Source organism: Lissotriton helveticus, chromosome 8, assembly GCF_964261635.1.
Source record: "Lissotriton helveticus chromosome 8, aLisHel1.1, whole genome shotgun sequence".
Taxonomy (NCBI): Eukaryota; Metazoa; Chordata; class Amphibia; order Caudata; family Salamandridae; genus Lissotriton; species Lissotriton helveticus.
This window is the reverse complement of record NC_136069.1, coordinates 441,837,501-441,852,837: the sequence shown is the minus strand read 5'-3', so window position 1 is coordinate 441,852,837 and position 15,337 is coordinate 441,837,501. Positions and strand designations below refer to the sequence as shown.

Genomic DNA, 15,337 nt, shown 5'->3' with positions numbered 1-15,337 from the left:
GGGGAACCAGGTTCAGTTCTTGGCTTTGGCTAAATATCCTGTGATTCTGACAAGTCACTTAATCTCTCCCAGTCTGCCTATAAAAATAAATGTGACCTTCTTTAATGTAGTTGGTGCTCATGTAAAGTGTTTCAATGCCTTTGGGTGGAGTTTGAGCTATTAAAAAAACAGTACAGAGAGGTTCGAAATAAAGGCTTAATATATTGAAAGATCAATAGATACCTATTTAGTGCTGGTTTGTACAAAGTGAAACCATAAAATCTGGATAAATCACAGCTTCCCCACTTAAATTGTGTGATCTAAGGCAAATATTTTATTTCACCACAACTCCTTTTTCTTCACTATCATGCATGAAAGCACTTTCAAAAGTGAGTTCAAAATACTAGTTGCACAAAAACCTATTATGTATGATTGTCGGTGGCTCAAAAAGCTGTTGACTACATTGTCATCCAGTTCTTGGCCTCTCAGGACAGCGCACAGTGCAGATCACATTAGCAGGCAGAATTCTAAATTCTGCCTCACGCAGAAGCAAACAAGACCCATGTTTCTGATCTAGCACATACTTATGTGTCTAAAAAGCAAGTTGTCCAATTAAATTGGAAGCTTGCTTTCTAGACATCAAACATATGTCTGTGCAGGATAACTTACATCTCAGAAAATATGTATTCTATGTCTAGAAATGTTGTAGACACAGAACGTTTGCTGTGATTAATTACTTTAAAAAACATTTTCGTCCAGGAATCATTTAGAAGGATTATTCTGCAAATGCCTAAATTGCTCCAAACAAAAGACTGCTGTCTCGGGTTTTTAACTGCACATGCACTCTACCTCTGAGCTGTGCATCTCGGTTATGCTCCCTGGGATATATCTAACCATGTGTGATTATTTATAACTTTGTGGAAGAATTTTAAAAGATTAGATTTCCTCCCATTTAGTAAAATCCTGTTAAAAATGATTGGTATTCTACTCGCAATTAAAGAAAAACGGCAAAATAATAAAAGGCTGGTTTTTTAAGCGAGCATACAACAGGATGCTATATTCAGTGTTAACAAACGGCAATCGAGAAAAATTGTTTTGTTTATGGTTGTTTTAAGGAAATATTATTAATATATCATTTGAATATTGTACAGACTGTAAATACCATTGATGTGTAATCCAGTATCCTGTACCCGAAGCTCTAAATAAGGCCTTTAGTCATTTAACACACGCATTATACAAGGCAGCCTTTCTTGAAGAATGTAATTTGCATTGCAGAAGAGTATCAGTTTTCCACACCAGGAAAACGCTTGAAATCATACTTAATGTTCTGTTATACTCGCCAATTGCATTTAAGTGCTGCAAACGTTTTGGATTGCTACGTTTTAAAAGTTATACCAAAGTTTCCAAAACGTGCACATGAAAAGCAATTAACAGACCCAATGGGTCTTTAGCAAAAAATGAATGCACAAGTACATTTTGAGATATATCTTCCCATGACACTTATGAGGATTATACTAGGCTTGAACAGAAAGAAGTTAGTTACAATGCTGCTGCTGCTACTAGAGCGAAAGACACAGAGAGCAAATAGATCGTGGAAAAATAAGAGGGCGAAAGGAGAAAGGCAGTGGGGGTATGGAAGGAGAAGGTAGAGAGTAAAGGGAAAGGGAGGGAAAGTGAACACAACCATAATCGAGAGACAAGAAAGTCAAGACTACTTACCACAGTCAGTAGTAAGTCTTGTAGTGTGGTAATGTCGCAGATGGAAGCACTGACTGCACACCAAACAGTCCATGATGTCGCTCTCTTTCCACGAGGCCAAGCTATCAGCTCCTGTAGTTCTTCTCAGCACGTGACCCGGCCTCACAAAGCCATGAGTTCTGTCTCATGACTCTGACGTCAGGCCCTCTTCCAAAGGCTGCAACCCCTCCAATTTGCAACTCGTCACCCTTGACTACTTGGAAAGGGAGGTGTGGTGAGAGGCCGCTCTGAATAACTGACAAGCAGCCCCAGGTGTACAGGGCTGCTACTGTAAACGCCCAAGCTGCTTCAGAATGTGACGCTTATTGCGTCATTAGTGGGTGGTCCTAGAGGATCCACAAGTAGTGCAGGACTGGGCGGGCAGCATGTCCGCTCGTACACTCCTTATTGTTTACTGCTGCAAACTGACACATGCGCACAGCGCATGTATCCAATTGAAGAAACTACCTGACTGTCTGGCATTAACTTTAAAGAACGGACTGGGAAGACGGAGACCAGCCAGTGAGTGCAGGGACAGTATAAATGCTTTTAAAATAATGACGAGCCCGATAGGATGGTAATTGCCGTTTGCATTTATCATCGATGATGTTGCACATAATTAGGAGGGCTCAGCCCCTACGCCCACCCCCAGAAACCGCCACTGGAAGGGCGGCTGCCACCACTGCCATGCACTTGGTAAAGACTCGTGGGGCAGACTTGAGCCCAAAGGGTAAGACCTTGTACTGATAATGTTTGTGTCCGACCACAAACTGCAGATACTTGTGATGACGCGGAGCAATGGGTATGTGGAAGTACGCATCTTGGAGGTCCACCGCACACATCTAATCTCCTACTTGCAGATGTGGACATATTTGATGAAGGGCCAACATGCAAAACTTCTCCTTCACGATGACTCTGTTCAGTAGGCGAAGATCCAGGATAGATCTGAACTTGTGCTACTGATCTTTTTTGGGCACAAAAAAGTACCTGGAGCAGACTCCCTTCCCCCGCTGCAAGGAAGGAACCTCTTCTATGGCTTGCTTTTGTAGAAGGGTTTTTACTTCCTGTTGGAGCAACTTTAGTTGGTGAGAATGAGATCTTTTGGGAGAAATGTCCTTTGGAAGCACACGGAAACGTAGTGTGTATCCATTGCGCAGTATACTGAGCACCCAACGATCTTTTGTGATGCTGCACTACTCTGCCAGATGATGTGAAGCACTTCCTCCCACTGGAGTGGGCAACGGCGCCAGAAGAAGCCACTGTTCATGGTTTTCCTCCTGATCTAGCCATTGTAGAGGACTGTTGTTGGTAACCACCTCTACCTCTGTTCGATCTGTTTTTCCCTTGGGACCATTGAGGGGTTTGAACCCTCTGTTGGTATCCCTTGCGCTGGTTGGACCTGTATCAACGTTTGTATTCTTTTTTCTTTTCCAAGCCTACGGCTTCGAGGGTGTCAAGCTCTGCTTTCATTCTGCCCATCTACTCATCTGTATGAGTGCCAAACAGAGAGGAGCCAGAAAATGGGAGATTTAGTATCCTCTGTTGTGCGTCAGGCTTGAGACCTGTCAGCCTCAACCACGAGGATCTTCTGGCGCAGACCTCGTGAGCATAAGAATGCGCCGATAGTGTAGCGCCGTCCGCTGCCGTGCTGATCATTTGGTTTGCAACAAGTGATCCCTCGGTGATGATCTCATCAAAGACCTTCTGATCCTCTTTTGGCAGCTTCTCCTTGAAGCAGCCCAAGGAGTCCCACAAGGCCCTGTCATAGCGGCCTAACAAAGCAGCCGCACTGGAGACCTTTAGCGATGAAGCCGCCGAGTTGCAAACCTTACATCCCAAAAAGTCCTGGGACCTGCTTTCCTTATCACGGGGACCGATGAAGATGCAGTGACAGCATGAGTCTTCCTCGCTGCCGCAACGGTCACTGAGTCTGCAGGCGGATCCGTCTTCAAGAAGACGGGGTCTAAGGAAGACGGCTTGTACTTCTTTTGGATTCAAGCCAGTACTGCCTTGATCGTAGCTGGCGTCAGGAAGGTGTCCATCACCGGGTCTAGAATCCCTGGAACCAAGGGGAGTAATGGACGAGACGCCGCCTTCTGATGCAGAATCTCAAAGATCACCGGTGTCGCCACCTGAGGGGCGGACATTTCGATGTTCAGCTTCTGAGTCCCTCTCTGAAGCACATCGTGGTAGGTGTTGATATCAACTATCGGAGACACCCTCGAGATAGGGCTGTCCGATAATGTAGGGGAATAATCCCTCTTCAACGATCGGGTGGAAGAAGAAGACCACGACGGTGTCCTTCTACTTCTGCAATGGGAACTATGTCTTCGTCCCAGTGACCGGTCTGTGCGTTGCTCTCGTCTGAGGGAACGTGATCTGTCATGCCTTCGTTCTCGGGATCTGCCCGTGCTTTTGCCACGTCTAGGGGAACTGAACCTGTCCATTTCCTGCACCAATCTTTGTACAGGTGACCTATGGATGGGACTGGCATATTCTTGCATCCGCTGGGTCGCCCCAGTAAACTTTCAGTGATGCAGGGGGTGAAGCCATCTCGGGGACAAGTGCACAGGAGAGGAAGTCTCCCTTTGCTGTGATGGAGACTGATGAGCAGGTCTGCTGGCTTCTGGAGAGGCTGATCTCGATGAAGGCTGTCCAGAGGAGTGAGAAGAGGAATGGTGTGAAGCTGATTCTGTCACCAGAACCACTGATCCTTCCATAGATCTCAGAGGTAGGCCTTGACGTCGGGCGTGCGCCTCTCAACGTCGAACCGGACAGTCTCCTCGACGTTGATCTCCAGTCTGATGTGACCGGTCTCGATGGTACCTTACTCCTCGATGTCGGTGCCGACGATGCCTGGACATCCCTTCTGCTCGACGTTTAACGTCGACCCAACGGTGACCGCCGACGTTCCGATCCAGATGAAGGGTCTCTGCGCCTCGACGTCGAACGCCGCTTTGAAGACGTCGGCAGAGGGCTCCTCTTCCTCGACTTCGAACGTCGTCGTGACGACGGCGGAGGGCTCTTTTTCCTCAACGCCGAACGTCATCGAGACGACGGCGGAGGGGTGTCTATCCTCGACGCCGAACGTCGTCGAGACGACGCGGAGTTCCCATCCTGGACACTGATCGTCGCCGGGTTGACGACGGCAGAGGACTCTCGCCTCTTGACGTCGATTGCCAATGGACTTGCGACGATGGAGGGGAACCTGCTCTCGCCTGCTCTCGCCGCCGAACGTCGTGCTGACGACGGCAGAGGGCTGATACTCCTAGACGCCGAGTTGACGATGGTGGAGGGCTTCTGCTCCTTGACGCCGATCGTCGCCGGGTTGACGACAGGAGAGGGTAATGAGTCTTCGACGTACCTGAGTGACGATGTCTTCTCGGCGGCGAGCCTGCTGTCGATGGTCTTTTCTTAGACAAATGACCTACCTGTGGTTGATTTTTCAGCACCGAGCCCAACGCAGAAGTAGAAGGGTGAGAGGTCTTGCTTCTTGATGGTGATCTAGACCTCTTGGAACCCTTCCTCACCGGAGACCTTCCTCTTGAAGATTTTTCTGCCAGCCCATACAGGCGAATCCTTTCTCTGTCCTTCAAAGTTCTCTTGGACAGGGTTTGGCAATGAGGACAGGTCTTAGGGTCATGGTCTTCAGGCAAACAAAGGCCTTCGTTTTACTACAAGGACAAGAGTCAAAAAGAGAAGGCATTTGAGTGGAAGAAAATGCCCAAAAAATTACAGAGCCTTACTTCAGAAGGTGGAAGACGTCGAAGTAAGTCAAAAAAGTTATGAAAAACAAAGATTATTTCTGACTAAATTCAGAAAGAAGTGGAGCTGTGTAACCAGGATCCTTCCTGAAGGAGACGGAAAGAACAACTGACCTAACTGTCACCCCTGAGGCATGATGGGAAGCTGGGAGTCATGACTGCCTTAAAGGCACGGTGCCAGTTTATCTCTATGTTGCTATGAGTTAGCTTTTCAGTCTTTTTAGACTGTGTTCTTGCAATGCAGCCTGGGAGCTGTATATGCTTCAGTCCTATGTGAGAGGTTTCTACTGACTGCTGAGCATTAAAACAGTTTCAAAACATGTTTTGTTATTGGTTTCCCCGGTTTCTTATGCTTGTGTTATGATATAATGGGGAGTTCTTACAGCATTATACAGCTCTGATGTTGATGAGGCTGCAATTGCTTATTTTTACATATATATACGTATATATATGGAAATACATATATGTGGGGCACATATAGGATTGTGTTTCCGGGGTCCCGCACATGGGCTGGAATATTCTAGTGCTTATGACCATTGATGAGGATCCCCTGGAAGAGAACTAAATTATTGACAATAAACCCTTGAGGTAAAAGGGCTAGGAGAACACACATAGCCCTTGCAAGATAAAGCAACATTATATGCATGCCAAATCAGAGGACGAGCACACATTTCTTAAAAAGATATCGCCTGTTTTGTGGAAACCAAAAGGAAATTATTATCAGCTCCCCTAAATCTTTTAAAATTCATGCACTTGATAACAGCTGAAAATTACCATTGTTTTGTACGTGGTCTTCAAGCATTTCTGTTTTAAGAATACCGCAAAGTTCAGACAATGTTTCTAAATGAATAACATGGATGATTAATGGCCTCAGCACATCATAAAGAGACAAACAGAGCTTTTCCAAAAGTTCACTGGAAAAAAACAGAAAGAAAGGATTACTTAGCTAAACACTCAATAATTGTATCTCATTTGTATAATTTTAGGTTTACCCGTTGTAAAGTAAAAAGCACTGCAACAGCTTATAGCAGAGGGGGCTACTGGTTTAAAGGTTTAGACCAATATTCATGAAGTGTAAAATATAAAGTAACAACAGTATTAAAAGGTGAAAGGGAAAGACAGTCTTATAAAGCCAAAACTTTTAGTGAATTGAGGTTGCTTATTTAACAAAAAAAGACAATCACAAACGCACCTAAAATAGTGTTTGCTCCTGTGTAATCATGCTTGTACAACAAGCTTGTGGTAACTCTGTGTTTCACATATGTGCGCTCACCATTATGGGCACAGTCTTACAAGCAAAAAAAAAATGTAGATAAATGTTTTAAACACGTTCAGCCACAGCCTTTTATGTCAGAAGCAAATGAAAGAAAACAAAGTACAGTAAAAAAAGAAAAAATCATTACAGTGAAACCAATTCAAACAACATGGTTAAAAATGTGTACATAGGAAGTGTCTTGTGAGAAGAGGAGGGCCAGGGATATTTTGTGACAAGTGGGAACTGTAGGAAGCTGGCTCTGTATATGCTATACCAAAGTGAGGTATAGTGTGCACAGAGTCCAGTGGAACCCAAAATGTAGGCAGAGGTAAAGTAGATAGCACCTCACTCTCTATTTGTGGTAGTGTGGTCCAGCAGTAAGGCTTTATCAGAGGACAGTGTTAAGCATTTGTTGTACACACTCAGTCAGCAAATGAATTCACACACTCAAAGACTGAACTTCAGACCCATTGTTTTTGTAAACAAATATTCTTCTAGTTGTTTTATTTAATAGAACCAAGCAAGCCTGGCACAGGTAAGTGATGAAAACTTTGCAGGTAATATACAGTTGTAACAGTTTGGATTGTAATTGTATATGCACTTTATTTTGATTTACAGTACTGTTACTGAGAAATGCAATGCTTTGGAATTACAGTACATATACTTTGAATGGGCTTTTTAGTAAAATGACCAGTACTTTGCTTTCAGATGACTTTTCTTACACAGTGTGGTATACCTGTGTACTACACTGGGATAACTCATGTAAACAGGTAAGTAAAAGCGTTTTTGTTTTTTAGTACAGTTGTAAAAGAATTTCTTAGATTTTCCAACTCCACACTTAGAAAGGTTTCATAGAAAAACAGTCAATGTTATCCTATGGCGGTAAATGGTGTTATCGGTTCGATGGTAAGTACTTTGTTGTGGGAATTGGTATTCTGGGGTTAGATTCAGGGGTCCCCCAGGGTCAAGGATGCACTCTTGTTACACCCTCAGCAGCACTAGGGTGGCAGAGTGCTGATGCCCAATGTTATCCAAAGGGGATAAGGGGCCTCTGGTTGGTGGCTGCTGATGAGCAGGCCACTGGGTTGTGGGAGCAAAGCTCATGGACTTAATCTCAGGGCAAATGGGGGTTTAGGCCAGCACAAAAGATGCACCCTCAGCGGCACTGGGGTGACTATGTGCAGAGTGCTGTTTTGGCATCGGGTGCCCTGTAGCTTTCAATGGAGAGTCTCCGGTTTGAAAACACACGGCAGGCTCGGGGACAAAGGTCTTCTGGGTTCGACCACCACTTGGAGAGGTAAGTTGGGATGTTGCGGGTTGGTTAGGCACCGTCGTTTGGGCCACCCAAGGCCATGGGGCATCGGTTGCAGGGGTGCATTTTAGGGTCAGATTTTCTTGCCAGCTCCTGGCCGCGGTTGGGGGACCTTCCAGTTTGAGACTGCAGGCGTCGGATGGAGACTTGAGGCAGGTCAGGAGTCACCGGATCTCGGGTCAGAATCGCCGGGGAGACTTCCTCTTGATGTTGGGCCACTCAAACTCGGGTGCCGGGTTCAGAGTGGTGCAGACACGCAGATCCTTGCGGAGCTGGAGTCTGTGGATGAACAAATCTGGTGCTCATGGGAGACAGAGTCTTTTGGATGGAAGGCAGGCAGGTCCTCTGGGTTTCTCGAGAATGCTGGTTGCAGGACACACCGGTATTTCGCTTGAGCAGGTTCAAGGTGGGGACAGGCCAGTAGGGCTCGGGCCAAGTCAGTGGGCGTCCTCCTCTTGTTAGCTTCGGCACAGCTGTTCGGTCCTTCTTCTTTTCTTCTTCTGGTTTCTTGTCTGAGGAACAAGGTTCAGGGGTGCCCCTAAATACTAAATTTAATGGTGTTACAGGTAGGAAAAAGGTTGGGCTATCACAAAGAGGAGCTCAGAGGGAAAGGAAAGAACAGGGTTGCCCTCCACTCAAAAGACCATCAACAATCAATAAACCCTGTCCTTTGGGCGTAAATAATATCAGTATATATTGTACCAGACCAGTCACATGTTCATGATCTCTGTTACACTCCCCTATCCACCGTCTTTTCTTCGGGGGTATTTACTGTAATACGTCCAGTATTCTTTAAGAAGTTAAAAAGCAAGCATATTGGCCAACAATTCTTGACAGACGCATAGAACAACCAAAATTGTCTGAGACTTTAATCAATACAGAGCATCAACCACATAGGATTGAAAGCAGACAGATTTCTGCAGAAAAATGTGTGAAGAACCGAATGACACCTCACGGGAACAACACCCTCAGGGCAAATGGCACGTACTCACCAGACTGGGCCCCTTTCTCATCACCGGTTGTCATTCGGTTCAAAAGAAAAGAAAACGGTGTCCAAACACAAACCAAGAAGTGAAAAAGAAAGTGGTAGCAGATCTAATCTGCTTGTGACAGATAGATGTAATTAAAATCAACAGGCACACCTCTCCGCAATTTTATTCATAGATATTAGGTGTGGACTGTTGAATTAAAAAGGCTGGTAGCTACCATCGCATACCATTACCTATCGCCAACATGTTTCTCTGCCTCAATGTTTTTGGCAGATTCGTCAGGGCTAAACACCTTGTTGCCACACCACTGTTGGACACTCTGTTCTATGTCAACTGTCAAGAAGAAAGCACAATAATGAAAACATTAAAAACCCAGTCTGCCATCCTTTGAAACTGCCTGTGTGTTAATACATTCTGGTGAGTACGTGCCAGTTGCCCCCAGGGGTCCAGAAACGAAACATGCCTAGTGGTGGCAGTTGAAAGCAGCCACTCAGCCTAGACACTAGTGGTAGGTCATTTTTCAGGTGATATCTCTAAGATGCCCTCTGTGTGCATTTTTCATTAAATCCCACACTGGCATCAGTGTGGGTTTAATGTGCTGAGAAGTTTGATACCAAACTTCTCAGTTTTCAATGTAGCCATTATGGTGCTGTGGAGTTCGTAATGACAAACTCCCAGTACCATATACTCTTAATGGCAGGACTGCAGTTACAATGCCTAAGAATGGACTTAGACACTGTAGCAGTACAGGGCTCATGCACCTGCACCCTCACCACTGGTATAGGGCACCCAGCTAGATGGGTGACTGATCTATGCCAGGGCAGTAGGTTGCAAACATGGCACACAGGGATGTGTGCCATGTCGACTCTTCAATTTGTTCTGCACCAAGCCACACAGCCTGCAAAGGTAGTGTGTGAGTGTAATGGTACAGGGCCTCTAAGGGTGGCACAATAAGTGCCGCAGGCCTTAGAGGTCTTCCCTGGTCACAGTGCCCAGGGTACCTGTGGTACCATTTACCAAGGGCTGACCTTTGGCCAGAGATGCCAATTGGGTTTTGTTTTCAATGCAGTTTTAAGTAAAGAACATAGGCCCTGGGTACCTGATTTGCAGGATCCCAAGGCACAATCAGTCAAAGCACATAAGCAGTTCAGCAAAAAGTGTGGGCAACCATGCAGAAAGAGGGAACTTTCTCACAGGAACCGCGTGAAATAAAATGCTAATAGTCATGTACAATTGGACAGTACTAAGATGGAGTTCTAAGAGGAGTAAAGTGTAGAGAGGCAGATATAATCAAATACTGATATCTTTCAGCATTGTCCTAGTGGAGGCAGTATATATTATATATATCGAAAAGGTACATTCTGCTAATCCACGTAGACTAACTGCTAGAGCCCACGGACCTTAGGGTGATCTTCCCCCGAACATTTTGCTCTCTCCCCTCCTGGATACTGACATTCGCTTTTGTAGGCCTTAGGACCTAACCAGTGCTAAAGTGTTTGAGCACAACTCCTCCAAATGGTCAAGTTGGCTTACACCCAATTGGAACATTCAATTTACTTCACAAGTCCTTATTAAAGTGGTACAACATGTACCCAGGGCCTGTAAATTAAATGCTACTAATGGGTCTGCAGCACTTATTGTGCCAACCACTTAATAGTCCTTTAAAACATGTCTCAGGACTTACTTTGTAGCCTGTGTGCAGTTTAAACTGCCAATTCAACCTGGCAAATTAAACCTTTTCCCACGCCTAAACCTCTCTTTTTAATACATATAAGTCACCCTTGAGGTAAAACAGTCCGTAGGGCGGGGTGCATTGTATTTAGAAAGGTTGGACATGTACTTTTAAGTTTTACATGCCCTGGTAGTAATAAAAAATAAAAAATTTCACTACGGTGAGGCCTACCACTCCCATAAGGCAACACTGGGTTACCTTATTACATTTAATAAGTGATAACTTTTGTTAGGGAACAAGTTGAAATATCATGTTGGTCTGAAAGAATTGTAATTTAAAATCCTCTTTAAAGGTGAAGTCGGATTTTAAGTACAAGATCTGAAGATGCCACTTTTAGGAAGTTGACATTTTCTTGTCCTAACCATATGGTGCCTGGAGCCTGTGTACTGGGACACATGACTAAGATTAGCATGGCAGTTGGCCATTGTGTGTTCCTCCCAGACAGTTTGACAAAGAGGGGACTGGTGGCAGGATAAGCAACCCTGCCATGATGTGTGGGAAGAGCTGTTCCCTGCCCCACTTCTATTTCAAAGGAGCTGCGGCAGCACAATTACAAAGAACTTCACACTGCTTTTTGTCACCCCAGACTCCTTGGAGCCTGGGAAGGGAGGAATGAAATTCCAGAACAATCAGTGCCAGAAATACTCTAGACGTTTCTTCCACTTCAAAGCTGGCACAGGGTATAATAAAGTAACCCTCAGACCCACTCTTTAGTTCACTCTTGGACCTGCAGAGAACCCTCAGAAGGACTACCTTGTACTTCAGGGGACTGCTGTGCTGCTTGCTTTGTACTTCATAGGACTACCATGCTGCTTGAAGGCTGCCTTGTACTCACAGAAGATTTGCTCTGTTGCTTGAGGTCTGCCTTGCTGACAGATGCCGGGACTACCAGAGTGACTCCAAGTAAGGAACCTTGAAAGCAGTGCTAAAGGTGCCGAAAGAGGCAAAAACCAAAAGTTGGGTCTTAGTAAATTTTCCATCAAAAAGTGATCTGAGAATCGACAGGAGACTGGGACCAACCTGCTTGTCGATCTGCCCAAGGTACATCGCCGGTCGGCCTGACTTTTAGGTAGCTCCAGCTACGTTTTTCTCCAAAGAGGCAACTCCTGTTCAGTGGCTCCTCTTCAGAAAGGTAATCTGTCTCCTGGAGCCTTCGTCCGTTACAGCCTGCAGCATTGTCCCGCTGGAGATTTTCGACTTCCCCAAAAAAGGGGCTAAGTCCGAACGTAGGAATCTTCACTGTGACTTTTTCCAGTGGTTCCCCGAGAATGCTGGCTCCTCATCTGACAAAGCCAGCTATCTTGCCCTGCTGAAATTTACCTTCTCAGACATTTTTCTTGTAAAATTCTTTTAAGTCGGAAGGCAAGCAGAGACCAGGCCCAATCCAAGTCATGTATCCGAACCATGCTCCAACGCGGTCACTTTTGACTTTGCCCAGGTCTCAAGTGACTAGATGTCTGCGGTTGGCAATAGCTGTCACTAAAAATTTGAAAAATCATGGATTCTAGTTGTTCTGGTGTCAAATTATTTATTATATTATTCTCTATTTTACTAAAGTGGTGTGGGATTTGTTGTGTTTTTACTTTATTACGGTTTGATTGTTGCATACATTCTTAACACATTGCCTCGAAGTTAAGCCGGACTGCTTTTGTGCCAAACTAACAGAGTTAAGGACAGGATAATTCAGTGACTTTTGTGGTACACCCTGACAAGGATTGTGGTTACAACTTGAGAAGGGTTTTCATGTCCTCAACCAAAAACCCAATTCTCTACACCAACTATTTAAGGGGGGAGTGGCTTGGACTCGGAAGATGGCGGACGGGTGAGCCTGTTCCGCATCGGCCCGACTTTAATCCTTTTTCACCTGGATGGTAGAAAGACTGTGGGCGATCCAGGGGCAAATGTTAGAGTGCTGAGCCCCTTGCCCATCAACTACTGGTATGTAGTGGCTGCCTCTGCAAAGCCTGGCCCGAGGATTTGTGCTGTGACCATCGCTGTTCATGCACAACATGGCATCGGCAGGTTGGTGCTAAAACTAGAGGCTGATTGATATCTTTCTGGAGACAACCGGACTAGGACTGACATCGGGGATCAGTTGGGGAACACTCGCTGGGTGGGTCCCCTGCACCTTCGACCCTACTCAAGTTGCCTTTTGGGGACGTGGTGATCTAGTCGTTCGCGGCCTGCCCAGCAGTGGGAGAGCTCGGGCCTAGAATGGGGCCCGGTATCCCTCGGCTGTGGGAACAGAGAAGACCTTCTGTGGTGCCCCTTTTTATTTAATGGCAGCTGTCGGGGGAGAAGAAGTGCTCTGGAGCCAGGATTGGGGCCTATGCCTCCCAGCGGGGGCAGTGTGAAGCCTGCAACTGCTGGACGCATCCCCCTTGATGGATAAGTGCTGGTGTGCGACCCGTGCAGGGCCGTAGTGGCAAATTGCACATAAGGCAGACTTACCTGGGGGCCTGAAGACATGATAGGAGGCCCTCATCCCCCGTGTCTTTCCTGGAGACTGGACAATGCAGCAAGCGTGGTTGGGATCGACTGCGGCCACCGGGCACACATGGGCTGAGCCTGATGCCAGAGGCCAGAGAGCAGGGGGCCTACCGCATATTTGCCCACTGAAGTCGCCCATACCTGCAGGGTGCCACAGGAGTTTAGGAGGCCGGGGCTGTGCAAAACGCGGCTGGCCCAGAGGTGTGGATGGCAGTGGAGGTTGGGGCCTGGATTGGGGCCCACCGTGTTTGATGTGCGAGGAGATGTGCGGCTGGGTCTGAGACCCAAGGATTGCAAGGAGCGATCAGTTTCTCTGAAGACTGCCTTGCCAATGGAATCTACTACTTGGGATGAGGCGTCTTTCGCCCCGTTGTAATGGGGGTATGGGCTGAGGACTGGTTCTGAGAACTGTGATAGGGTTATGGCAGACGCTCCTCTTGGGCCAAAGTGGATGCTGGTATTTATCTACTGCTGTACTGTATCCCAGATTGAGGGAAGAAACGCAGAGCCTGAAGTGCTGGGACTGCCTTAGACACAGAGGGCACTAGGGTGTGATCGGTGCAGCGTTGGAGGTCGGGCCTATGTTGTGGCAGGGCCTAGGTCAGGGCCCAGTGAGTAAGCTGGGAGGAGTGGCGTGCGGCTGAGTCCTGGATCAGTGGGCTCTGAGCGACGAATGGCTCGTTGGGTACAAGGAATGCATACCATCAGCGACCGCTGCCTGATGAAGAGATTCAAGACTGTCGCCCTTTAGGCTTGAGTGGGCCTGAGGACATGGATGTGGGTGGTTTGGCCTGCAGTTTACCCTCCGTGTGCAGAATGTCAGCTCTACTGAGGGCGCTTGGCTGAGGATTGGTGGCCTGTTGGCAGCCACAAAGCTGTGCTTTATCAGGCGACTATCATGTCCTGACTTCTCCTCCTCTGTGCGAGGACCGGTGGTACCGGGGAGCGCTGCATATTCAACTTGTAGATGGTTGCCTCTTGAGTGATCTAACCTATCAACCTCAAGAGATTTGTGTGACTGATCCCTCCCTGGGCTTCGCGCTTCACCAGTCGATGCCATGGGTAAACATAAGCATAAACAAGGGACCGCACAACTGGAGAGCCTTCACTTCCTACCTCAGGGTCGAGGGAGGATGGCGATGCCACTGAAAATTTGATTCACTCACACTTGGACAGAAGGTGTAAAAAGCTTCAGGTAATGGAGTCTTAGGCTGCGGCAGTGATCACTGCATCTTTTGCCTGTCCAGTTCAAAATGAGATTCAGTTAATGGACTGGGTGAAGGAGAATCCAACAATACTGGCAGCAGTACCAGTTGATGAGTTAACGTTGCAGCATGTCCTCTAATGGTACCAGCAAGGATGCAAACTCAAGCAACTCTTTTATTGGCATCTTTAGTCTAAGCCATTCTAGAGCTTCCAGTTTGATAGAAGGGAGCAGTTCCAAAAGTGAAACACCTTTCGGTAGGCAGACTTCTCTCTCTTTATTGAATGGCTCTCTCTCTTTAGTTAATGACTCTACCTCTTGCTATTCCTCCATGGTCTTATTTAGAGGTTATGGATGCTGTAAAGTTTTAGGCGGAATAAACGAGGCAGATGAACTAGTTACTTACCTTCGGTAACAATGTATCTGGTAGAGGCACAGTCTAGCCGCAGATTCCTCAACTTAGAAAACCCTCCAGGCATCAGTCTGGATCTGGAGAATCTTCAGCAGCACCTCTGCGCGCCGGGAAATGGCGTCGCGTGACTCCGCCCTGACGTTGTCCACGGACGTGAAGTCAGTGGGGCCATCTAAGTTTTTCTCAGCGTGCTGCTATCAGTTTTCTACTGTGAAACGTTTCCGCACCACAACGTGGAGCCATCACAAAAACTAGGAGTGTGTCGGAACAGGGTGCATGTCAGAGGAAAACACTTCAAAGTGAAATGAACTCAAGGGAGAGTGCAGAGTACTAGCCCCTAGAATCAGATCCGCATAAGCGAAGAACCCTACCCTCGCATGAGGCAAGCAGCAAGTGAAAAGAATGTTATGATAAATAACAAGCACTCTGCAACAACAGGATTGTTATGGAAAGCGATCATAGG

The 15,337-nt window shown here is 46.6% G+C and overlaps 1 protein-coding gene across 1 annotated transcript in view; it reads right to left on the bottom strand.

Annotated features, from left to right (window-relative positions):
* The window catches only part of COG3 (component of oligomeric golgi complex 3), a 450,848-nt gene that overhangs the window by 202,719 nt on the left and 232,792 nt on the right, over window positions 1-15,337 (bottom strand). Inside the window, exon 12 of the mRNA XM_078657314.1 lies at window positions 6,255-6,394. Coding sequence (XP_078513440.1) covers window positions 6,255-6,394 — 140 coding nt within the window. The remainder of the gene's footprint in view (window positions 1-6,254; window positions 6,395-15,337) is intronic.